The sequence below is a fragment of the Podarcis pityusensis genome, assembly GCF_964106645.2.
Source record: "Podarcis pityusensis genome assembly, chromosome: 1".
Lineage (NCBI taxonomy): Eukaryota > Metazoa > Chordata > Lepidosauria > Squamata > Lacertidae > Podarcis > Podarcis pityusensis.
Window position 1 is genome coordinate 99,231,219 of NC_138028.1, and position 25,231 is coordinate 99,256,449.

The window sequence follows — 25,231 nt, forward strand, 5'->3', positions numbered from 1 at the left end:
CTATATAACCACAAAAATACACAGATTGGTAAAACATATAATATAATCACCATTAAGTTGTGTACCCATTAGTGTTGTACTTAATGGGACATTTTTCTAGGCATCCCCCACCCCCCACGGTAAAATATCAATAGGCAACTGCCTGGTGACCACTGGTCTACTCCCAGTGTGAACTTTTAATATCCTTATCTTTTTCATTGTATGTCCTTAAACAAAGCTGTGCGGCCATTTCCTTTTCAAATATTCATGTGGTCACATTCCCACATTAATTAATTTGCCAGCTTAGCCAAATGGTTCCTTGCAGATGTTGTTTTACTCCCGCTTCTGTGAGCCCCAGCCAGCATGGCCAGTAGTCATGGATGATGAGAGCTGGAGTCCAGCAGCATCTGAATTGTGAGTGTTATGATGGAAGTTGTAGTCAAACAACTCTGATTACTCTAGGCAGTCCCTCTCAAGTGTATCTGTATAACATTTGTCCACAAGCACTTGCTCGTGGTAATTCCATTTGTACATGATGTTTAAAGCATGGTAAGGGCAAGTCTTAAAAATGTCAAGTATGGTGTGGCCCAGAATCTGCGTATACACCCAATGCAGTGATATCACTGTATCATCGTTCTCTGGAGAGAAAGCCATAAATGGTTATACTAGAATTGGTAGGTTTTTTGTGGGTTTTGTTTTGTAGGGTTTTCTTTTTTCTTTTTAGTCTATGCAGCTGAAATCATTCAACAGTATTCCCCCTTGTAAGATGTTAGAAGGCAGAACTGTTTTACAAACCTGAAACGAAAGGTACGCAGTTAATGGGGAAAGTGTTCCATAAGCAATGCTTAGAGAGGAAAGGAATGAAGGAAGAAATTACACTTGAAATCTCTGGGGCACTATGTGAGTGCACCAGGCACGCAACAAAAATGTTACTGATAACTCTGTCACTCAAAGTAGCTGGAAGCAGGCTCTGAAGACTAGAACAGGGGCTGCTATGCATGCCATCATCCAATCATCATGTGTGCAAAACACTTCAGCTAAAACAGAACTCTATTCCACCCCCCCACCCCCCGCTATTAAGAATACATTCTGTACTTACATTATATTTTTTCAGACAACGTACTTCACTTGAAGTAAAATACATTTCAGGACTCCAGTGTATTGGAGGTTTTTGCAAAACATTTTCAATATTTCTTAGGGCTTCCTAAGCAGAAAACTCTGTATTCCTTGTGTGATTTCACTGCGCTGCTTTAAACAGTCAGTTAACTGATTGCTTTAAAATGTCAAAAACAGGAGGCCTATATTCTCTCAGATAGGCCCTTTCCCCAATTTGGGGGTAGCTTTCATTTTCTCTTTTCCTTCTTCTCATCATGCATTTAAGAGAGCAAGCACAGGGTAATGGTTAGGTTGTAGGATGAGGACCAGAAAGAACACCAAGCTCAAATTGGGACACGCCCCCCTCTCCCATGCACAGCAGGGCTGTTATGAGCATGAAATGTGGGGTGAACCTTTAGGATAATAATGTCCCCTTGAGCTCTTTGGAGGAAAAGCAGGTTGGAAATGTAATAAATAAATAAAGCGAGACTAATATCGAATTCGCTGTGGGTTAAACCACAGAGCCTAGGACTTGCCAATCAGAAGGTTGGTGGTTTGAATCCCCGCGACGGGGTGAGCTCCTGTTGCTCGGTCCCTGCTCCTGCCAACCTAGCAGTTCGAAAGCATGTCAAAGTGCAAGTAGATAAATACTTCCGGCAGGAAGGTAAACGGCGTTTCGGTGCACTGCTCTGGTTTGCCAGAAGCGGCTTAGTCATGCTGGCCACATGACCTGGAAGCTGTACACTGGCTCCCTCGGCCAATAAAGTGAGATGAGCGCCGCAACCCCAGAGTCGGTCACGACTGGACCTAATGGTCAGGGGTCCCTTTACCTTTACTTTAATACTGAATTCTGTTTTGCAAGGAATAATGTAGAAAGTGTTACTTTTTTGCACGAAGACGGACAGCATCATGTAGAACAGGTCAAAGTCAAGTAGTCTGAAGGCTTGGTCCTTATATTTCCCAATAATTATACCTAATGATTCCCTTTAGTTACATTCCACACAGCTCTGGTTATATGTGTAGTAGCTAGAACCCTCTTCAGGGTGATCCTGGGGATGATAGTAGTATCGTATGTGATCTGTCTCTCCTGTTTTTCTATTGCAGGCCCACAACCCTAAGACCACAGAGGCAACCATCACAGGTCAAATTTGCTACTGTACTGTAATCAACCTAGTACCAAACTGGCTACAGCCAAAATAAACCACAATGACCAAGATTCCTGGGGCAGAGTGAAATTCTGTTCTTTTGCTCTCCATTTTGCCCAAGCAAGCCAGGCATGTGCTTCAATCAAGTTCCCGAATACTAAAAGCACAGATTATGTTCTCTGGCAGGAAAACTGAGAAATTCTGATGGCAATTTCCACCGGCAATAACCATCTCTTCCTGTCCACAAAGTAGGGGGTGTCTGCCAGATCCCCAATTCCTGGTCAGGAAAAGAAAACTGGGTAAGAGGAATAGAATGACTATATTCTGAACAGGAGCTGCTAAAACTACAACATTTTGTTGCAGGTCTCATTTGGGGAAGCATTGTTTGAGAAAGCAAGATGAGCTCTTGAACACCTAATCATGACAGCAGCATGGCAAACATATGGTTCTAATTTGGATTGTTACGCTCACAATGTCAAAATGGTATAATCAACCCCCTGTTTATAGAACCCATTACATTCTTCTGCTTCTCTTAAAAACCTAATGCAACATTTATGTAATATGAAGGATCTTATTCTTGTAATGGGCTCAGTTTCCCCCTGAAAGCCTCTATAATCACTTGCCGGAGTTCAGAGATCAAAGTACCCTGGAATATCCACCTCTTAGAGTGAATCATTAACTCAAATATTCTAATAATAGTAATCTGAGTTTTTAAAAATGTCATGATTTATCTGATTATGCAAACAAATTAAAAGACAGTCTCCTGAACCGCAAATCACTTGCTAATGCAAAGTCCTGCTTTCTGCAGAATGAATTAGAATTACCTGCAAATATTTGAAAACATAAGTGCCATTCAAGTTGATGCCTCTCATTTACAATTTAAAAGCCCTGCAAAGATCAAAGGAACTTGTGCAGCTACCTAAAGATTTGCCTTTTAAAACCCTACCTGCATACATTTGCATTTTCCATACTTTATGAGATTTAAAAGTGTCACGGGTCTGGTACCAAAGTATTAACTCATACGAACTGCTGCAACGCTGATGGATATTTTTGTCATGTTGAATTGATTGTCGCTTGCCCAATCAACTTTTTAAATACACATGTGTCTTACAATAAGTTTCTCAAATCCTACTGTGAATGCTATTTTCCAGTGTTTGCTTCCACAAAGGCTATTTTATGTGGGGTTGGTAATGGACAGAATGAGGTTACCTAAACATTTAAAAAGGTTTTTCTGTATTCAAATAACTTAAAGGAATCTGTCCAGTGTGAAAGGCTTTGCAGTTTTCTGAGGTAATTCAGACTGTGCATTTTAAAAGTCACAGTCATTACTAACTCATTTGTGTAGAGGAAAACCACAGGGTAGAAGCAGTGAAAGCTGGGCCATCAGAGCAACCAGGGCTCAGCCCTAGACAGTGATTTTTTTGTCATGTTTCCCTCCAAAATTTGAAAGCCATCCCTTCACAATCCATTTCACTGTAGAAAGAGTCCAGCTAAGTCATGCCTATTGAAATCAATGAATGGAAGTTACTTAAGTTCACTGATTTCAGCAAGTCTACTTGAGTATGATGAACAATGGCTATCTCCTGATCAATTTATTAAATATGAATATAATCAAAACCTCAATATAGGCATCTTTCTGAGATCTTGAAGAAAGTGTAAGATAACTGTAGTGGTTCTAGGGGTTGCTCGTGCGTAAGCCGGTGCAAACATCTGGCTGGGTTGCCTGAGTGAACCTTTTCTGTCTAGAGAGCCACTCACCCGTGGCTGTCTCAATCGCTGGCAGAATCCATCAGTGGGCGTTTCTTAAACTTCTTCCAGCAAAGAAGCTCTTTGACGCCTAGTCTCCTCCTACTCTCTCTGCGCGAAAGCCTTCTGCGCAAGGAGGGCGTAGGCAACGGAGGACCCCTACTCTCCCCGCTGGTCCCAGGCAAGGAGTCATGGGACTGCCTCGCTGCTTCCCCCATCTGCCCCCCTTCTCCACTGGTGCTACGCTGATTCTCTTCCCCAGAAGATGGGCTGCCTCTCCCAATCCCGGGACGCTCTCTGGAATCCCTCTGGATCTTGCTCTCTCCCTCCGGCACTGATGGCAGTTCCCTGACAATAACATACAATTTAATAAACAAAACCTACCACTCACTGTCAGAAAAAATATCTATATTTAATATTTTCCTTTTCATTCCCTGCAATATTTTCGTTTTCATTACATGGCAAAACCAAAGTAGCCTCGAATATTTTTTTTAAGCATTTAACTCTCAGTACCATCAATTCAAATTTGCCCTCACCAATTCACATTGACCCTGAGTAATCAACTAAAGCTTTGATTAAACTACTGATTAAACTTTACAGCCCTAATATTAACCCATTCTTTATGGGTAAACTGTAGCAATTATCTTGTTATTTTCAAGAAAGCTTGTTATATGCTAAAGTGTTTTGCTCTGTATTCCAACTCATGAGCAGTCAGTATAATTTGGCATCTACTGAGCAGCTATATATCTGATTATATGTGATACACAAACTTCAGGCAAATGGGCTTGAAGCACCCAGGTTGTACTGTCAGCCACAAATGTGGACTGTTAAATCTTAGCTTCTCAGATGCATTGAATGATGGTTCGATAAAGGCTATTCTAGTGGGTTTCAGAATTCATTGCTTATTATCTTCTTCTTCTTTCCCCGCTACTAGATTTACTTGGCCTTCTAAGGGCATCCTTTATAAAGCCTTTTTGCTTTCTTGTGTTGCTTCCCTTGGGATACATTCCTGCTTTGGATAAGCATGGAAAGCAGCGGTTTCCGTCTGTTTGATTTCCTCCCACGCTCTTTGCTGCTGCTGGAAGTAGAGAGCTGGCCAGGGAATTCAATATTAAGACAGCAACTCAGATCCTACAACCCGTGTTGATCTGTTGCAGTTAATATTTGCCTCCAGGCTGCCCCAGAATTGCCTGAACACAACTGGACAGGCATACTGTTCAGTTTCTGATGGAGCAGAGCATGCTTTACAAACTTTTAGGATCATCATGCCTGCAAAATCTTGATCAGAAAGTGGACTACAAAGTGAGGAGATAGATTTCACTGTCCAAAAATTCATCATTCTGCCCAGTAACATTCCTCCCCTCCTGTCCCTTGCCATTCTTTCATCTAGCTCTATATAGCTTGCTTGTATGTCTCATTCTTTCTCCCTATTCATCTTAAAGGGTCTTAAGCAATTTCTTGGCAACTGCAGCAAGAGGAGGAAAGGGGAGCTGTATCTCGGTTCATTTGTCCCACAAGAATAAATTTGAAGACATACTTTCTTCTGACCGTAATGCATCTCAGGACCTTCGGCCTGGCAGCAGAATGTAGGCTCATCTTTAAATTCACAATCTGAGTAAGGATGGGGGGTTTTCATCATCATTTTTCTTTCAAGTATGCTCTGCATATTCTCTTTTTCAGAGAAAATGGACTATTTCAGGAAAGAAAAGTGAAATCTAAGCTACGCCCCCCTATAATTCCAAGTGGTTCTGTGATATATGAGGAGCAGGCACAACCTTTATTCCAAGGGTTGCTAACATTACTGGTCTCCGCTGTCATCTCAGATTGGAGACTGTTGATATGGATGATGGAAGGCACTAATACAGCAGAGTCATATAACCTATTCATCCTCGTATAATATATGTGTCCTCTGTTCATGCATGATGCAGGTAAATCACTTTGCTGCAGGGCTCCCCTCCCCTGCCCCAGAACCTCTTTTTCTGGAAAAATAGCACTGCTTTGAAGTCTTATTATTTCTGCTTCTGTTTCTCCATCATTGGCTGAGCAAGATCCAGCTGCTCAGCTCCATTCCCTTGCTTCAGGGAACAGAAGTCCAGCAACTTCATTAGCAAGGGAAAACTTGCCTCCATCTTGAGTTAAGCGAATTCCAGCTGCTCTGTCCTATATCTTTCCCTCAGAGGTTATCAGCAGGCTCTGACCAAGGATAAGAACACGACAAGAGATCTGAACTTGTTGGATAGCAAACATTTGTTCTATCATAGGAATACCATGTTACTCCCGCTGCTGGAACAAGATTTGATTTTTTTTTCTTTTTTTTTACTGTGGGAATCTTCTGTAAGCTGCTTTGAAAGTCTGCTGGGGCTATAAAGTGGTAAAAATAAAGAGAGATAGGCTATTGTCCTCCTTTGGATCTCTATACACCTGGGATTTCAACTGCCCACATCAATTAAAGGTAAAGGGACCCCTGACCATTAGGTCCAGTCGCGGATGACTCTGGGGTTGCGGCGCTCATCTCGCTTTACTGGCTGAGGGAGCTGGCGTACAACTTCCGGGTCATGTGGCCAGCATGACTAAGCCACTTCTGGTGAACCAGAGCAGCACACGGAAATGCTGTTTACCTTCCTGCCAGAGCGGTACCTATTTATCTACTTGCACTTGATGTGTTTTTGAACTGCTAGGTTGGCAGGAGCAGGGACTGAGCAACGGGAGCTCACCCCGTCGTGGGGATTCAAACCGCCAACATTCTGATCAGCAAGCCCTAAACTCTGTGGTTTAGACCACAGCGCCACCCGCATCCCTATACACCTATACACATCTATACACCCGGGATCTCTATACACCTGGGATTTCAACTGCTCACATCAGCTAAACCCCTTTGGAAAAAACCCTAAAAGATAAAATAGGCATGGTTGAAAGTGTGTCAGTAGCAGACGGTCTGCTTCATGCAGATGCTAATCTTCTTAGAACAATGCTTAGGCAGTTTCCTTCTCAAACAGCTACAAATAAGGGATGGTATAAACCTGCTTCAGGCATCTTTACAGGCCCAGAACACTCTTCCTTCGTAAATGTTGTCCTGGCAACCTGAATTTATAATCTCATGCAAATTGTTATCTATAAGACTTGACACAAAATTTAGTTTTAGAATACGTCTGTGATAATTTGAAGTGCTGCATTTTATTTTTTTAATAGCATGATTTATTTTTCAGGTAAGGCTACCCAGTTGAAACCTTGACAACAATTGATTAAAACTTTAGCTACACACTTATTGAATCACAGCACAAAGCAATTTTTAGAGGAACTAAGTATATGAGCTCCCAATGGAAATTATCGTTCAGGACTTTTGTAAAGTTCAAATATCCAGAAATTCTCGATTCCTTTTATTCATATATTGATCAGCTTTTGGTTGAATCAGGCACGAATCTTCTCTGTTTGTAATGACCTTAGAAGGCTAGCACACATCACCTGTTTATATAGAACTATATTTTCACCCTCTATTTATAACTCTCCAGACTTGAACAAAGTATTGGACTACTACTGACCTTTGCTGGGTCACACCTGTGTAGATCTCTGAGCAATATCCAGTTTGGTGCTATAATCCAATAGAGCCTGACCTTTCAGAAAGACCAAACATATAACCCCAATATTAAGAAGCACAGAACCAAAGAAAATATATTATCAGGACCCCGAGTATGGAACCAGAAGACCTCCATGTAATGCATAAGTAACAAAGCAGCATTTCAGTTTTCAGTGTGAATAAATTTAATATTCACTTCCATTCACATTTTTAAATGTCAGAATAGTACTCAAATTAATGGGTTAGACATCTATATTTCCTAACAGAGCTTTCAAAACTTTTCATGTTGGTGTCACACTTCTTATGCATCATTTATCAACGCAATAATTCAGTTTTACTAGCAAAACAGAGGTTAAACTAACCCCTTTCCAGCCCCGGGAGGAGCATAGGTAGCGTTTGCATGGCACACCTACAACATTTCAGCTGACACATTAACATGTCGCGACACACATTTTGGAAAGCTCTGTCTGTGAAGTAGAGGAATTAAAGAGTCCTGCAGGTGCTAGTTGGAGTTAATTGTTAGGTGCCTACAGATTTTAGCTCAAATGCCTGAAGGCTGAATTGATATTCTGGCAAGGAAATGGTCCGACTATCTCCTGCTATTCATTTTATTGTCAATCCATATATGTTATGGAGGGAGGTAGAAATAGTTGCACCTGGAAATAAATGGATGCTAATTCTATAACTCTAAATATGACTGAGTTCAGTGGGGGTGTTGAGTTATATTTTCCTCATTTATATCAACCAGAGTTAAAGTGATTACTTTTTTCTGGGTTGTATTTAAAACTAATATAAGCTGGTGTGTACACACACACACACACACACACATGCATCCATTTATCCACACACACACACACACACACACACCCTGTGTATACTGCAATTTCATCAAAAGTATCAAAGCAGTTTACAACCATTATATATGCAAAATAAAAAGCACAGGTTATTCTTATTTAAACAGATTGCCAATTTACTATTACAGAAAGTGTTTAATCTCACTTGTCTGCATAAGCCTAGATGCAAAGGAAAGTTTTCAGCAAACATTTAAAAGTCAATATTGAAGATGCCTGCTAAATCCCTGCTGGAAGAACATTCCACAGGACTAGACAAATTACACTAAAAGTTTGGTTTTGTGCTGATGCCACATGAGCCTCACTAACCTGGGACACAACCAGCAACACTCCTACAGATAGATGATCCCAATGACTGAGCTAGGATATAAGGGTTCAGGCACTCCCTAAGTGACTTAGACCCGAGTTGTAAATTAATACAAAGACTTTGAACTTGGCTTGGTAGCAGATGGACCGCCAGTCAGGCCCAGGCAGAGGGGGTGGCCAGCTGTGTACACTTGCCCTGGACCTTGGAGGGCTAAACCAGCTGTGGAGTGGGGTGCTGCCAGGGACCGGCTGCTTTTTCTTCTTTGAGCTTATAACTTTACTCTTAAGAAGACTCCTGCCCCAGGCCTCAGACAAGCTCTGCACGGTCCTGCAGCCAGTGCAGATGTTTTAACAATGGTGTCTCACCAGAGCTCAGATGTCCTTTGAACCCAATCACCCCACCAACCATGAAACATTCATGGATCCCCACTTGTGGATTAATTTCCACAGATCTAAATGTACTAATTTCTCCTCTAAGAGAAACACAGCAATGTGGCTTGAAGATGAGCAGATTAAGGATATATCCAGGTAGATGTCTGGGTCTCCTAGAAAAGACAAGAATAAGATAACATTCATGTCGGATATAATGTGTTTTCATGTGTCCTGACACCATGATGATCACCATTTCACTGCCACATGTAATTGGCTGATACCAGCTGGTGAAGAAACACAGAATGCTGTGCTATTTGATATGAGTTACTTCAGTTAAATTATTAGGCACAGGGAAGCAAAACATGGCTATTTTAAATGACACATGTATATTTAGTGTCACTTCTAGCCAACGTAATCATATTTCTTCTGCTGCTGCTTCTTCTTCTAGATTTTCTTTGCTTTCACATTTTTCACAAATGTACTTTTACATTTGCCCTGATGTATTCATGTTCATCGGCAATACGTGTTGCCACTAACACACCTGTCTGACTGGAACGTATTTCATAATGCATGGCTTATTGAAACCCTTTGGGTTTTTTTTTTTATTGGCCGAAAGCCCATTTGAGTTTGCTGTTCTTCATTCTGAACATATTGTTTCTTTGCTAGGAAGGCTCAGCTTCAAAGTACAAAGCCCTCTTTCAGGTGGAGGAGTCCCAGCTGCCTGATCCCATCTAAACCTGACAGCTGTCTGGCCTTTTCCTCAGGCGAAGTTCTTCTTTTGGCATGGTTGCTCTTTGGTCGACAAGTTCAATAACTACTGCATACGTTTGGATGAATGATGTCACTGGGTGCCTTGAAGGATATGTCGACAGGTTTGTAAACAAGAGAATATGCATTAACAGCCAACAGTGGCTTGGATTCTGCTGTGAGAGCAGAAGGTGCTTCTACTAGTACAGAAAGGTAACCAATTCTATTTCCCACCTGCACCTCTCATGCCCTATCAAAACAAGTCCTAGTACAGGAGTGGAGAACCTGTAGCCTTTCCAGATGTTGCTGGATTATAGCTCTCATTGTCCCTGATCATTGGCTATGCTTGGCCAGGGCTGATTGGAGTTGGACTCAAATATGCTGGGAAGACCACAGGTTGTCCACCCTTGCTCTACTAGGTAAGGGCACCTTTCAGATAAGTTTTTCAGGTGTTGCAGAGAGCTGCAGTTTGTGTGTAGAAGGACAGGTTGCACCTGTGAAGTGTGTTTTGCTTGGGTTGCAAAATCATTGGATACCAGCTATCAGCTTTTTGAAATTGTCTTTTCTCCCAAACTCAACTTTGCAAACGTTAATTATGTATCAAAGTGCTTTGTTTTTGTTTTCATGTAAAGGAAATGGATGTCTCTCAACTTAGAAATAAATGTTCTGAATGGCTGTGCTTGCCCAAGACATTGGATTATTTTCTGAACTAATTCGGAAAGATTTATGTAGTGTAGGTCTGTTCTGCAATATTTTTAGCCAGTGAAATAATTTCTCAGACCTTTCAGAAAGCCCTGCTCATTTCAATGGAACTTGCAAATAATGTGTGCTTGATGGGCTACATTGTGGGCCCTAGTTGAGCTTTGTGTGTACACCAGTGTGGTGTAGTGGTTAAGAGCAGTAGACTCGTAATCTGGGGAACCGGGTTCGCGTCTCTGTTCCTCCACATGCAGCTGCTGGGTGACCTTGGGCCAGTCACACTCACCTCACAGAGTGTTTGTTGTGGAGGAGGAAGGGAAAGGAGAATGTTAGCCGCTTTGAGACTCCTTCGGGTAGTGATAAGGCGGGATATCAAATCCAAACTCCTCCTCCTCCTCCTCCTCCTCCTCCTCTTCTTCTTCTTCTTCTTCTTCTTCTTCTTCTTCTTCTTCTTCTTCTTCTTCTTTGTGCTTGTGTTTCTGTGTGACTGCTGTAGCCTTATTCACATCAGATGAATGCATCAAATTCAACAGGTATGTATGAGCATGGCAATGTGCAATTGTATCAGCAACAAACGTTGTTGTTGTTGTTGTTGTTGTTGTTGTTGTTGTTGTTGTTGTTGTTGTGTTGGGACATATTTCTTTAATACCATAAGGATATTGTTGGGAAAAGACACACACACATATATGTGGGTCATACATCTGTTGGTTCTATGGTTTCTTGATGGAAGGGATAGTGTTTGTTGAATGTTTGTGTTGTTCACAAGTACGGCAGCAAGTTTGGTAATAGAAACATAAACATGTTGAGTTGGAAGGAATCCAAAGGGTCATCTGGTCCAACCCTCTGCAGTGATCATCCCCCTTCCCAGTGCGTCCATATAAATGCAAAAAGGCAATGCCACAATAAGGCTTAGGATCTCTACTATCAGTTGCAGCTCAAAGGTCCAGAGACGCCTGGGCCACTTCCAACTATTGAGGCCCCTAGCCATAACAAGAATAAGAATAAAAATGGAAGCAAAACAAGGCACCAAAAAATTATATCACATCTCTCATTTGTTTAAATTAGCCACTCTAAGCTCAGTGAAGGTGTGACACTATAAATTTACCAGTGTGGAAGAAGGCTACTTCATTGAACATCAGTGCTGTGTGGAAAGTGCCATCACAGAGTTTAGACATTTTAAACTCTACACCAGAGCTAGGGAACCTCTAGGCTGCAGACATAATTTGGCCCACAAGGCCATTTCTAGCGAACTCTACCCACTTGTCATTCATATGATGTCATTTGAGGTCACCTGTCAGTCATGTTGATCCACTACTTTCCATGGCTTTCCTTGGATTATGTTTAAAATATTACACAACTTATGTGTACGTGTGTGTGTGTGTGTGTGTAATGTATTTAAATTCGGCGGTTTGAATCCCCGCGATGGGGTGAGCTCCCATTGTTCGGTCCCAGCTCCTGCCAACCTAGCAGTTCGAAAGCAAGTCAAAGTGCAAGTAGATAAATAGGTACCGCTCCGGCGGGAAGGTAAACGGCGTTTCGGTGTGCAGCTCTTGTTCGCCAGAAGTGGCTTAGTCATGCTGGCCACATGACCTGGAAAAACTGTCTGCGGACAAACGTCGGCTCCCTCGGCGTATAAAGCGAGATGAGTGCCACAACCCCAGAGTCATTCGTGACTGGACTTACCGTAACTGTCGGGGGTCCTTTACCTTTACCTTTTAAAGGGGGATTTAAATGTAAAATGTATGCAAAAATATTGCATTTCCCCCCCTGGGTCATGTGGCCAGCATGACTAAGCTGCTTCTGCCTCACCTCTTTTTTGCTTCTATACCTAAAGCAGCCCTCAGAAGGCTACCCAATTTCAAATCCAGCCCTTGGGCTGAAAGTGGTTCCCTTTCTCTGCCAAAAATGTATCTACCTGTTTGACTCTTTGGGTATGCATGCAAATTGGGGGCCAAGCTAGCAGATATGGTCCTCTCCCCGCCTTTTTTTATTGAATATCAGGAGTAGAAGGTGAGAAACAGCTGCTACATCACTCCCCACTCCCCGATGTTTTAGCATAAGCAACCACCGCCTATTGCTTGAGCGTCTTATCTAAGAGATATTTTTCAACAGCAAAATAAAAATACAGAGGAAAATGTATGTTTAGAATTATTTTAATGTTAAATCTGTCTTACAAAAATACACTTTATTTTAGAAGAAATTTTCAGGCTTTTATAAACAAACTTGTCTCTTTTACACAGGCATTGTTACTACTGTTCAGCCCAAACGGCAGTAATAATATTTTTTTTTTAAAAAAAACCCTGGCTGTTCTTATAAGAGCACAAATGGGCATTTTGAACCATTAGTAGTAGTTAGGTGGTATGTTTAAAAGCTTTTGTTAAAAATATGTTAATGATTTTCCTCTTATCAGTAGCATCAGCCTTGCGAATAAGCCTACAAAGTTTAGTAGCCAATATTTATTTTATTTTATTTTTTACAACTCTGACAAGAGGCTATTCCACTATGTTTCCATGCTGGTGATGGAGACATACAACCCTCTTACTTCAAAGTCAACATGGGAATGCAGGGTTCTGGACAGGCTGGAAGAGGAAGGACAGAGCTGATGAATAGGTTCCTTTTTCTCCAACCCAGCACAGAAACCAAGCAGATTGCTGAGGAGGAATGGCAAGACCTACCACCTCCTGCATGGAATTCTGTGCCCTTGGCTTGCATGACATTCCATGTTGCCACACAAGTTGTAAACTGTAAGGCTGAGTAATGCCTAGGATACTACAGTAAGATTTTATTCCTGAGCATTCTGATTTAACCGGCCCTGGTGTGCTTTAGAATGACATTAACTGCCTTACATAGCAGCTGTACATTGAATAAACAGAGATGCTTGGATTTGAAAATTAGCACATTAAGCAACATCAATATAAAGCATACTTTGTTATGTACATTTTCAAGAGAACTAGGCTTTCCACTTCTATTTTCATAGATCTATACAAGGCATCTTAAAAGTGTAAATTCAAGAGATAGCACCCAATTGAACTGAAACATTTTACAGCATAGTCCGTCTGGAGATTCTGCTCCAAAGAATACCCTTTTGCACAGCCCCTCTTCATGACAGTGGGGTTTATTATGCAGGTGAGGGAGTTCCAGCTGTGTGTTGGAGCCTGCATGTCCAGAACAAGCAGTTGGCTTGCAGCAGATAAATGGTACTCACTTCTTCTTTCTACCCATATGGTTAAAAAAAATGCATAAACTATGACAGCATAGTATGTGCACATGTATAGGAACACAGCTACAAGGTTAGTGTGTGGGGTAGTGAACTGCAAATTCAGAGATCCAATGGTGGACACAGAGTCTCAAGGTTAGTATTTGGAAACCCTGACCTCTAAATTGCTGTAGGTGGCCAGTTATCACCAAAATAACATTGAAAGAGCCCCAAATCCCAAAAGTGTAAAGGATCCTGGAGTTGTGGGTGTGAAGCAGATGCAGTCTTGCCAATGCAAAGTTGCAACAACCTTGGCAGAAGGTAAATGGCTGCTTAAGAACAAGTTCATGCGCTTGCGATGCACTTTAGGTCTGCTTCAGGTTGGCTGCTTCCCTCAGCTGCCTGGAGAGGCCTTGGTGTGGGGAAGCATCAGAAGCATAGCTGCTTATGGACTCGGGAGCCTTAGCTAGAACAACTTGAAGATTAAAGTCTTGCCTCACTATACACTGTAGGATATAGTAATCCCTTGAGTCATATTCATTTGATTGCTGACTTTCATGATCTCACAAACCAAACGCTTAACTTCTGTTAGTAGTTATCAGCATAAATATTCATGCAGGGGCCCAGTAGAAAGAACTGTAAAACTACCCAAATGTTCAGGAGGAGCTATTTAAATATTAGGATTAAGGACAGAGGACGACTTCATTTTAACAGAATTTGACTGTTCTGTTCCAATCGAGCTTTGCCCATATTGGATTGTCTCTTCCATTGAGCATCCGGGCTGCTTGTGCTTTTTCTTAAAGCGAAATTATTTGCAAAATGTATGTCCATCATGCATTTCAAGGACTCAAGTCCCATGCGGGACTATATTTCTGCAGCATAATTTCATGATGGCTAAGTATTTTTGTACAGTCATATGCATAGTTCTAGGTCCCTGCTCATGTGCTGGTTACTTAAGGAAACCTGGACTGCACATATATAGATATGACATTATATGTATAATTAAAGGGGGGGAATCAAAAAGACTGGGTGGATGAGCTTAATATATCATCTATCTATATCTATCTACATCTATTTATTTATCTCTATCCCTCTATCTCTATCTATCATCTATCTATCTATCTATCTATCTATCTATCTATCATCTATCTAACTATCTATATGAGGGGGAGTACTTATAATTCAGATGCTATTTACCTGTTTATGAAAGGATAGTGCGGATGAAGTGTACTGTAATGGAATAGTCTACTGTTTCTGGTAAAAAAAATATATAAGAACACCAGACTATATTTATTCCAATTGTAAAAGACTTTTAAAAAATTAAGTAGCATGGGCATCAGCTTCTAAGAAGGAGAAAGCCCTTATGTCCCTTTAAGAGCTCTAAAATAGAAAACATTCAGCAAGGGCATTTTTTCCCAACCATTGCAACAGAATAGTGGGGAAATTGGCCTGTTTGGAACACCTGTTTTCTTTAGAATTGACAAAGGGTCATAATCCAGTCCTCCTTTAGAATATGATTATTCTTTCCAAAGCAATTGAAAGATAATTATTAAAAGTGCATGTAACATTTTGAAAATTACAGGAGTGCAATAGAAAATGAAGGAGGGATGTATGCCCAAAATGTGAACAAAATTCATATGAACCAGTCACTAAATAGGACCTGATGGCTGACGCTTTTCTTGTGCCTATGATGACCACTTTGTTATAAATGGGTCAGCATGAGGCTTGTTAACTTCATGCAGGCCACCTCTACTCAGTCTGAGCTGTGTAGCTTTGTCAGAGGTGTGCAAAATCCCCAAGTCCGCTTAAGGGAAATATGACAGTTGACTTATTATGAGCAAGGAGCTGTCATGGGCACAAGGGGGGAAATGACCATCAAAACAGGGCACTGACCCTCAGACTGTGAGGAAGAAGTGGAATGTGTTTCATATTCTTTCAAACTGCCTATCAACATACCCTAGCTTAGTAGGTTTTTTAATAAAAAAAAATACACTCTGACATGCTGGTTCATTTTGTCTCCAAAACTGGTAGCTGTATTTAAGCTTCCTGTCAGGAAAAGCCACAGAAATTTGGATGGTTGTGAGTAGGACCACAAAAGTTGCTTCACCGAAGGGGAGAGGTTTACTTAGGGTTAAACCAAGCTGCCATATATTCTTCCTTGAAGAGAAGCAAAATTTATGATGAAGGGTTTGTGATAGCTAAGAGCAGGCATCCCCAAACTCGGCCCTGCAGCTGTTTTGGGACTACAACTCTCATCATCCCTAGCTAACAGGACCAGTGGTCAGCGATGATGGGAATTGTAGTCCCAAAACAGCTGGAGAGACAAGTTTGGGGATGCCTGGCTAAGAGAATTAAACATTCATCTACATTGTGAAATGTATGCCACAGAGCATTACTTTCATGTGGCTTAACTCAGGGATTAATATATACGTATTATTATTATTATTTAGGAATGCTGAGGAATCATTATTGGAGCATCGTTAATCTCGACTGATTTTCCCAATTTATGTCTTTTTCCTGATTTTTGTATTTATTTGTTTGTTTGTTTATTTATTACATTTATAACCCAGCTTTCCTCCAAGATGCTCAAGGTGACCTACAGGGTTCTCCTCCAATCCCCAGTTTATTCTCACAACAACCCTGTGAGGTGGGTTAAATTGAGAAATAGTGACTGGCCCAAGGTCACCTAGCGAGCACCCCAGCTGAGTAGGATTAATTACTTTTAGATATGAAAGATGAGGCCATATGTTACGGTGACATACCACATTGCGAAAATGTTTTCACACACGCGCAAGCACACACCTCTTATTCCCGCTCTAAACAATGTATATGTCTACTTAACGAAAGCTTTGTCTGACCATTTCAGAAACCCCTCTACTGTGAACTAATGTTGTTTTGCTTTATAATTCTGCCCATGTTTGGAAAAGTGGCTTAAAAAACCCTCCCAAAACTTGCTCAGCTTAATTCAAAATAAAGATTGCAGGCTTACATGTCGACCAGCCGTCAGATACTGTAGCACCAGTGATAATGTACAGGCACAACTTGCGAGTAACCAAGGAGAGCAGATAAATTTAGAGGGCCCTTGGGAACTTTCCCTGCTCCACACTTCAATGATGAACAAATTTAGAAAGATCCCACACTGTTTCAAGAATTGGCCTGAGTCACTCGACAGCCCTTCTCAAGTTTCAGGCCTAAGTGGAGAACCTCCTCTCAGTTTGGCTGCATCTCCCTCCAGAGCCATTTGGCTAAGCTGATTTGACAGCAGAGCTGTGGTGCAAGTCTGTGGCTACGTTCACATGGCCAAAGATGGGTTTGTTCTGAAGCTGACATCGGGGTGCTTTGCTCATTTCAGTACCATGGGTACAAAGTTACATGACGACTTCCCTCAGCATCTGCAGTAGAGAGACGATAAAATAGACATGCTTAAGCTACCTTGTGAGAGAGGAGAAGCAAGCGGTTGTAGCACAACAGGTTTTTACTTGTCGCTACACTACATTGTCTTTCTCACACACAGCAAAAAGCGATCTGGCCCTGGACTGACTATGATTGAGAGACACAGGATGGATGTTATTTTGATTCATTTTGAGCAAATCTTGACTGGACAGAGGAAATTCCTGCCCTTTCCCCCTGTGACTGTCTGGGGTGGGGAAAAACTAAATGGTACATTAAATGGACATAAGCATTTAATGGGTTTTGTTTTACTTTGAAAGTAAAAGCAGTGCGTGATCATGGTGGTGTATTTTCACCAGGATGGTAGAGCAGAGGGGGGAAATGTCAGTTCTCTCCTGATCTTCCTCACAGCTACTATTTTTTTTTAGAATAAAAACATAATATGCTAAATGCAATTAATTTCTTCTTGTCTGGCCCATGGACTGACAAGAGGAACCACACTGTGTTGATCAAGAAACAAAATGGGTACAACCGCTCTAGCCTTTGGGTATGTGCTTCTCCTGTAATTTGTGTACGATCCTTTAATGCACAATTTTAGTGGAAATCCTTGAATCTGCTAGCAGAGGCCAATGAGGTTTTGGCTGAAAAAGAGAGAGGGCGGTGTGACATGGCTTAGCCGTCCAATGGTAGCTAGAGGCTTTGAGCCTGGTGCATTATGAGAGTCTCCCATTAAGAGGAGACGCCGGGTGTTTGACAGCTCAAGTTCCATCATGTGACATAGGTCTAGGAGGCATCAGTATCAGGGCTTGGCTGCTTAGGTTTAGCATTTCTTGCACGAAAATAGCTGCCACGCCAGGTGCAACTTTCCCCACCGTGTTCAGTTTCAACTGCAAAAATCCCCTTTGAATAAGCCTCTGGCAATGGAAAACAAAGTGCAGATCAGGGTTAGTCCTCCCCCCCCCTTTCCCTTTTTTATGTAATTGCATGATTTCAATGTAAACATTATGATATAAGTGGCAGAGAGAGAGAGAGGTTACCTACAACTGTTCTATAACCAGTCCGGTATTTGTGCAAGCTTCTCTTCTGAATCAATGTCCACAATGCTTTTAAAGAGACAAGTGTTTCTCCCTTTCTCTGTGCTGCAAATAGAATAAAGGCATCCATTATAACGAGGCAGTGCACATAAACCATACATTAAAGTTTTATTTCAGTTCAGTTGTCAGTGGCCATCTCACCCAAATTTTACCTGTTAATATAAAAGGTCCTAGCCACCAAAGCAGAGATAAGCTTCACCTGTGCACTTCACGGTTGGTTGGGGTTTAAACGCCTGAACATTTCAAACACTGACAGTCTCAGTTTTGAAATATGAAATTTATGTATATAAATTCTTTTCAGTGCAAGCTATAAAATAGACCAGGCACAATGAAGCTAAAAGAAAGGAGGGAAATATTCTTTTTTAAAAAAATATTCTACTGAGGAAGAGAAAGAGAAAAATCTTCATACAGTATGGAACAAAATAAAAGGAAAACACACAAAGGCCCCAAATGTAAACAGGATGTTACACTTGGCAAGTGATGATGCAAATCTCCAAAATAAGAGGGAAATGCAAATTATTTTTCCCAGCTACAACACAAAGCAAACTGCAGCTTTTGCACATTTATTCAAGCAATGCTCACATGAAGGGAGTGAGTTTTTGTAAGGAACATGCTTTAAAAAGAAGGAGTGCGCGCGCACACACACATAGTGCCCTAACAGTTTCAGACAAGGATTGTCTGTTCTGTACATATTTTGGTTCCCCAACTGGACGCACTGAGGAAATGAAAGCTCTAGTTCACCTTTCTGATACGTTCCTCAATTTGATGCCAGTTCAGGCGCAGGCTTTAAAGCCGATGACCAGAGCAGAGGGTCACCTTCCTGCAAAATTCTCCCTTGCTACACCTCTGCTGAAAACAACCCCAATCCGTGCAGGCCACAGCTTGCGGTGTATACGTGTGTGGGGTGGGGTGTTACTGAGTGCTAGATGCCAGCCTTACCAGCTTCCTCTGGTTGCTCAGGCAGAAGGTACAGATTGGTCTTGGTGCCGTTGCTGTGCCACCGCCCTGCAGGAGAGGCTGGTATTGCAAGCAGGGCTGCCTCGAAGGCAGCTGTTCCTCCCCCAAGCTCTCGCTCTGTTGCGGTGGCTGCTGCTGCTGCTGCTGCTGTAGGAGCAGCATGTTAGCCAGGTGGGAGATGTAGCTGGAGGCCAGGCGCAAGGTCTCTATCTTGGACAGCTTGCGGTCTGCGGGCTCGGTTGGGATGAGGGTGCGGAGGGTGCTGAAGGCTGTGTTCACGCTGTGGGTTCGGTCCCTCTCCCGGGCATTGGCAGCTTGCCTCTGCTTGCTCAGCCCGCTCAGCCGAGGGCTCTTCCGCTTGCGTTTCCCTTGGGCTCCGGTGGAAGTCAAGGATTTTCCGGAGCTGCTCTCGCTGCTGCCGCTCTCCAGTTCCTCCAGGTCGGATGCAGCACCCCCGCTCGACTTCATGGTGAGCCCAGCAGCCCCTCGGCCCCATCACTTTTATGCACAGCAGCTGCCACATTGCTCCTGTTAGCATCAGCCGCTGCTCTCCCAACTCCCCTCCAGCAGCAGGGTCATTTTTTGAATGGTTGCTCCTTTTAGATCTAGCATATGGTTGCTCTGTAAATAAGGCGAAGGAGGTGGAGCTGCCACCTCAAAGTAGCTGCACAGCTACGCCGGAGCTGTGCACCTGTTTCCCCCTTGTCATGTAAAAATGTGCAAGCTCTCCGGGAAGCTGCAGTGAGCATGTGCAGTGGGGAAATGGAAGCCCTTTCCCCAACCTTTGCCCTCAATTTCAGTAAGTGCTTTATCCTCCCTTCAGGTGCTTGAGCAGGATAGAAAGAGCCCCCCTTGCCTCCCAGAAGCTGCTCCAGTATCTTGCTTCCCAATATTAAGAGAACAGCCACTTGCTAGACATGGAGAATCAAGGTTTTCCTTTCAGACACCATTTTTACAATTCACAGGGACTACATATTTAAAATGTTGAAATACTGTACATAGGAAGCTGCATTATACTGAATCAGACTATACTGAGTCCATATAGCTTGGTACAGTGGTACTTTGGGTTACAAACACTTCGGGTTACAGACTCCGCTAACCCGGAAGCAGTACCTCAGGTTAAGAACTTTACCTCAGGATGAGAACAGAAATCGCGCAGCGGCAGGTGGAGGCCCCATTAGCTAAAGCGGTACCTCAGGTTAAGAACGGTTTCAGGTTAAGAACGGACCTCTGGAACGAATTAAGTTCGTAACCAGAGGTACCACTGTATTACCTATAGTGGCTGACAGGGCCTTTCTCCAGGGTTTCAAGAAGGAATTATTCCCAGCTGTACTCTGAGGACACCAGGAATTGAACCTGGGACTTTTTGCATGGGAAGCAGATGCTCTACCACTAAGCTACAGTTCTTCCCTGGTTTCTACTGTTAGGAAAGACATGCATTTCTGGGACACATTTTTAAAAGTGTAGGTGTTACTTTCACATGCAGGTACATTCATGCCTCCCCAAAATTCATATACCTGCTTCCATCCATTTCCACACACAAATACTCTGTGTATCCACCTGTGTATCCATATGTAACCCAAGGTACCACTGTATAAGGCTTTCAGATTTAAGCAACCTTCTCCTATGCAGCCCTTTGTTGCTGCTGCTTTGATCGCAAAAAGCTCAATCCATGAGAGGGGGAAAGGGCCTTGGTGAGGACAGCTCAGAACAAGCCAAAATTATTCATGAGCTGAACTGCAATTCAGAATGATTTGGGTTCATGCCCTTAATTTCCAAGCTGTGGGGGGTCATTTCTGAATCACCCTCCTTCCGAAAATCTGCAATGTCATACCATGAACTGTTTGCCTCCAGTCTCAAACAACTGGTCCCCAAGATGGGAAGGTGTGTCTTCATGTGCATCATATAGTGCATGCAGCCAGGTCAAGGGTGTCTGGATAAGCACTGGAATGAACTTTTATATAAACACTGACCAACGTGCCAATATAAATGCCTTTCCTGCATGTACATAGACCTCTTATCATTTTGAACTGGACAGATGATGGCTGGAGGAACTTCTATCACTTTTTCTTCCAAGCACCAGTCATGCATACTTAATATGGACCATTTTTGGCCGTTTTCAAAACATGCGTTCCTCAACCATTTACTTATTAAAAGGTTAGCATTTGCACTCATTCATTATGCATGGCTTTTCCATAAAAAATGACAGCGCCATCACACTTTAAAGCCCCAGAAAGGTCACAGTCCAGGTTTTCCCAGCTGAATCATCTGACTGGCACTCAAACTAATTGCCAGAACTAAATAACCATTTTTACGTGACCCCCCTTCAGAAGATTATTGTCATTGTTTGTCTAAATATTGATCAGCTTTTCCACTCTAGTGTTGAGTTACCAGAGATGCCTCCCTCTTATCACAAATGCAAATGCTCCAAAATGGCCAGCTGCTTTGACATTCTTGGCCTAGAGTGTCATCATGCCATCTTGCAAACATTGCTAATGCCTATTTGTGGTTTCGTGACTGCCACACAATAGTCTCACTATTGCTGTGTGATGCAGTCCTTCAGGCTCAGCATTGATGTTTCATGGTTTAAGCAGAGAAATCCACAGAATTGAACATAGCCAGAAAAACACACTCCACAAATTGTGCTTCTTGTGCAATGCATTCATTATTCACTAATATAATCATTGAAATGACATATTGATAATTGATTTTAGCTAGGCTTCATGTGGCTAATTCCAGGAGAGCAAGGAGGGTTTTAGTTTGTGTTTCTTGAACAGTACTACCCAATGCAACATTGGCCACCTTGTACTTTTTGCCTATTGATGGGCAAAATCTCCTTTGCTTAATTTGGAACCAACTGGTACTGAGAAGCTTTTAATGAGGCTTTCATTCTTTTCCAACAGTGTGGAGCGCAGCTGTATAGCTACTAGCCAGAGGAAAGACCCCAAGAGGGAATATAGAAGAAATATACTAGAAGATTATAAGCCAGTATATTTTCTCCAGGTTTGGAATGTTGTTGCATGCACTCTGTACCATGTACAGTGGCGTAGCGTGGAGGATGCAGGGGGGGGCGGCCGCACCGGGCGCAACATCTGGGGGTTAGGGTTAGGGGGCGCAAATCCACGGGTTAGGGGGCGCAAATTACTTGCCTTGCCCTGGGTGCTGACAACCCACACTACGCCACTGACCATGTACATGACCATATTGCTCCCTGGGAGTCACTTTTTAGTTTAAACTGCACTGTGCCAGCCATAGCTGAGAGTCTCCTGGAAATCCATCCAGCAATATTCAGACACATACAGAAAAATAAATCGAAGAACAGTCGACATTTCTTGCCAGATTCCAAGCAATTTCTGTAGTTCTTTATGTATACTTGCAGCATCATGGTCATATCATACCAGTCCTTGTATTTTTGTAGGATTGCCCTTTGCTGTTTGACATCTGAATCCAGGAAAATGGGTATCACTGAATATTTCCCTCTCTCATAACAAAATGAGCCCAACATCAACACATATAGGTTTCAGGGGTTGGTTTTGTGATAGGGAAATTTAATAAACACAAGCCAAAATGGCAAGGTGCCAAATTTTATTCTAGCATTTCATACCCTCCAACATTCCTCAGATGAAAGTAGGGACATTTCTCACTCCCCTCCCCACACAACTGACCCCACCAGTTTTTGTCACCCCCCCCCCAGCATTTCCTATCAGAAGAAGGCTGAGTGCCACCACCACTACAGCAATGGGACACAGCATATACACCCTCCACCGTCCCTTAATCCCAATTTTATTTTTTATTCTTTTCTGACAAAAAGAAAAACACAACAAATCGGCATGGTTAGACATGGATGCACAAAGCATTTTAAAACAAGCAAGCAAGCAAGCAAGCAAGCAAGCAAGCAAACAAACAAACAACTCCAAGACTCCTTGCACTCTGCTCTGCTCCATCTTGCTTCTCATCCAGGGCGGCCCTGCCATCTACCTGCCCCTCAGAATCAGTGCATCCACAGGGCCTCGGCAGCTGGGCCTTGGCAGCTGCAGCCTTCCTTACTCCTTGCCCACTCTCCAGCAGCCACTACAAGCTGCCCAAGGGAGGAGGCCCACATCACTGGCCATGGAGAGGCTCCCTCACAGCCACAGCTGCTGCCGCCACCAGCTCTCAGGACAAGCACTAGCTCACACTCCTCTCTGAGCTTAGCAGCGGTGGCTCTGGAAGAGGAAATAGGTACACTGTGAGATCAAATTAGAAGCTGGGATGGCTTTCATAGTACCAGGACTGTCCCTGGGAAATTGGGACACTTGGAGAGTATGGCATTTTAGGACCTATTTATCATAGAAAGCTTGGAGACCACACCAGCCAGGAAGTTGGACAGAAATTTCATTGTCTCTTTTAAACAGGAACAGCTACAGGAAACCCCTGATTCCACCAAGATACAGCAAATTCCAGCGCCATCTAAGCCCTCTGCAGGACATGACAATGCAGCGTTCAGGAGGGGAATGGGAAACCAGGTGGAGGCAATGTGCTATCTCTGCTCCCCTCCCCCCATAATTCCTATTACCCTCAACTTGTGGAGGGTGACTGTGGAAGGTCCCTGCACATTTTAGAACTCTGATTTTCCATTGTTCTCAAAAGCATAGGGAGCCTCCACAGATACTGGAGGCTGCCCCCTGCAGTCAGCTCCCCACTTCCAAGTTAAAGGTAATGGGTACAATGACAGAGAGGTGTCAGAGCTTGCACGCTCATCCCCACTGCACTCCTCATGTGTTTTCTGACCAACCGGCATAATGGCACTTTCCACACACCCTTCCTGAACCTCTTTACTTCTTTTTTTCTGAATTAAGGAAGGGAAACTTGCGGAAGGACTTGAAAGGAGTGAAGCTTTGCAGCTGATACAACAAAGAGCTGATCCAGTGATTAAGGACAAGAAAAGAGACTTAATGATCCTTGTTTTTAACCCCAAGACTGCTTGAAAGTTCACCAGGAAATGGCTAGAGAACTCAGAGAGGCTTGTAAAACATCCAAAACGTTGGTGGCTTTAATTGCTTCGTTATTGATTGAGATAACATTTAGGAAAGCGCTGTGGGGAATGAATCGCCTTAAGGAAGGTGTAATAGCTCAGAGCTGGCATTGTTGCTTGCAACTAATAATATAGGCAAGACTAAGTCTGTGCAAATCTCTCATCATTTTACAGGCAACATTTTAATACCCAACTGACAAAGTACAGTCATGGAATTAATAGAAAGATCCCAAAATTTAATCCGACTCCATGTCGTAAGGGCTCTTCCATAATAAAACTTGTTTATTCAGTTTTCATTCTGATTCACTTGCACAAAGCTTGCACCACTCTGTGAGGTCTTTATTGAGCATTGGTTCTCATTGGTTTATGGGCCGGTTGTACAACAACAAGCATTTACCCTGCACTCATTCTGATTTGCTTGTTGGGTGTTTACCTGTCGTTTTGGTGTATTTCACCATCACTTTCCTAACCACAAAAGTCTGGGTCTTTTAGACTGGATTTGTCGTGCTATGATGACAAAGCACATTACTCTACTTGAATTTCATAAACCTAAAGTCTGAATCCCTCCTGCAAAATAACGACAGTCTGGAGGTCAATAATAATAATAATAAATTTAATTTATACCCTGCCCTCCTCAGCCAAGACCGGGCTCAGGGCGGCTAACAACCAATAATAAAACAAGTTGATTGAAATACAACTTAAAAAACAAGATTAAAATACAACATTAAAACATTAAAATGCAGCCTCATCAACAGAGCGTTTCACCAGGCCAGAGCCAGTGTTGAAAGGCAAGAACATCAATTCACTAATCAACACAAAATGGCCCCTGCAGATCACTGTGCTCCTTAAGCAGATAGAAGGGGTTTGAAGAGCTGTGTTAAAAGGGGGAAATGGCTTGGGATTCCTTATACCAAGGATGATACAGTGGTGCCTCGCAAGACGAAAAGAATCCGTTCCGCGAGTCTCTTCGTCTTGCGGGTTTTTTCGTCTTGCGAAGCAAGCCCATTAGCGGTTTAGCAGATTAGCGCTACAGTATTAGCGGCATAGCAGGCTTAGCGGATCAGCT

At 42.6% G+C, this 25,231-nt stretch overlaps 1 protein-coding gene and 2 long non-coding RNA genes across 4 annotated transcripts in view; 2 read left to right on the top strand and 1 right to left on the bottom strand.

The window, feature by feature from the left end:
* The first annotated feature begins 2,079 nt into the window (after window positions 1-2,079).
* Window positions 2,080-25,231, top strand: part of LOC308479480 — a 116,062-nt gene continuing 92,910 nt past the window's right edge. The window contains exons 1-2 of the long non-coding RNA XR_013987701.1: window positions 2,080-2,518; window positions 9,735-9,940. This is a non-coding gene — a long non-coding RNA (uncharacterized lncRNA). The remainder of the gene's footprint in view (window positions 2,519-9,734; window positions 9,941-25,231) is intronic.
* On the bottom strand, window positions 12,650-19,750 carry LOC308479061 (basic helix-loop-helix transcription factor scleraxis-like). 2 transcript variants are annotated; one of them, XM_081009434.1, is made up of 3 exons: window positions 19,134-19,750; window positions 18,142-18,239; window positions 12,650-17,102 (listed from the first exon to the last, which is right to left on the bottom strand). In XM_081009434.1, exons 1-2 carry the CDS (start codon window positions 19,617-19,619, stop codon window positions 18,207-18,209), a joined length of 519 nt encoding a protein of 172 aa, XP_080865560.1. In that variant the 5' UTR covers window positions 19,620-19,750; the 3' UTR covers window positions 12,650-17,102; window positions 18,142-18,206. The 2 variants fall into 2 exon arrangements, with proteins under 2 accessions (XP_080865560.1, XP_080865561.1); XM_081009435.1 differs by having other exon boundaries at window positions 18,138-18,239.
* On the top strand, window positions 19,482-24,910 carry LOC308479360. Its single transcript, XR_013987643.1, has 3 exons — window positions 19,482-19,620; window positions 22,055-22,154; window positions 23,990-24,910. It is a non-coding gene; the product is annotated as an uncharacterized lncRNA (long non-coding RNA).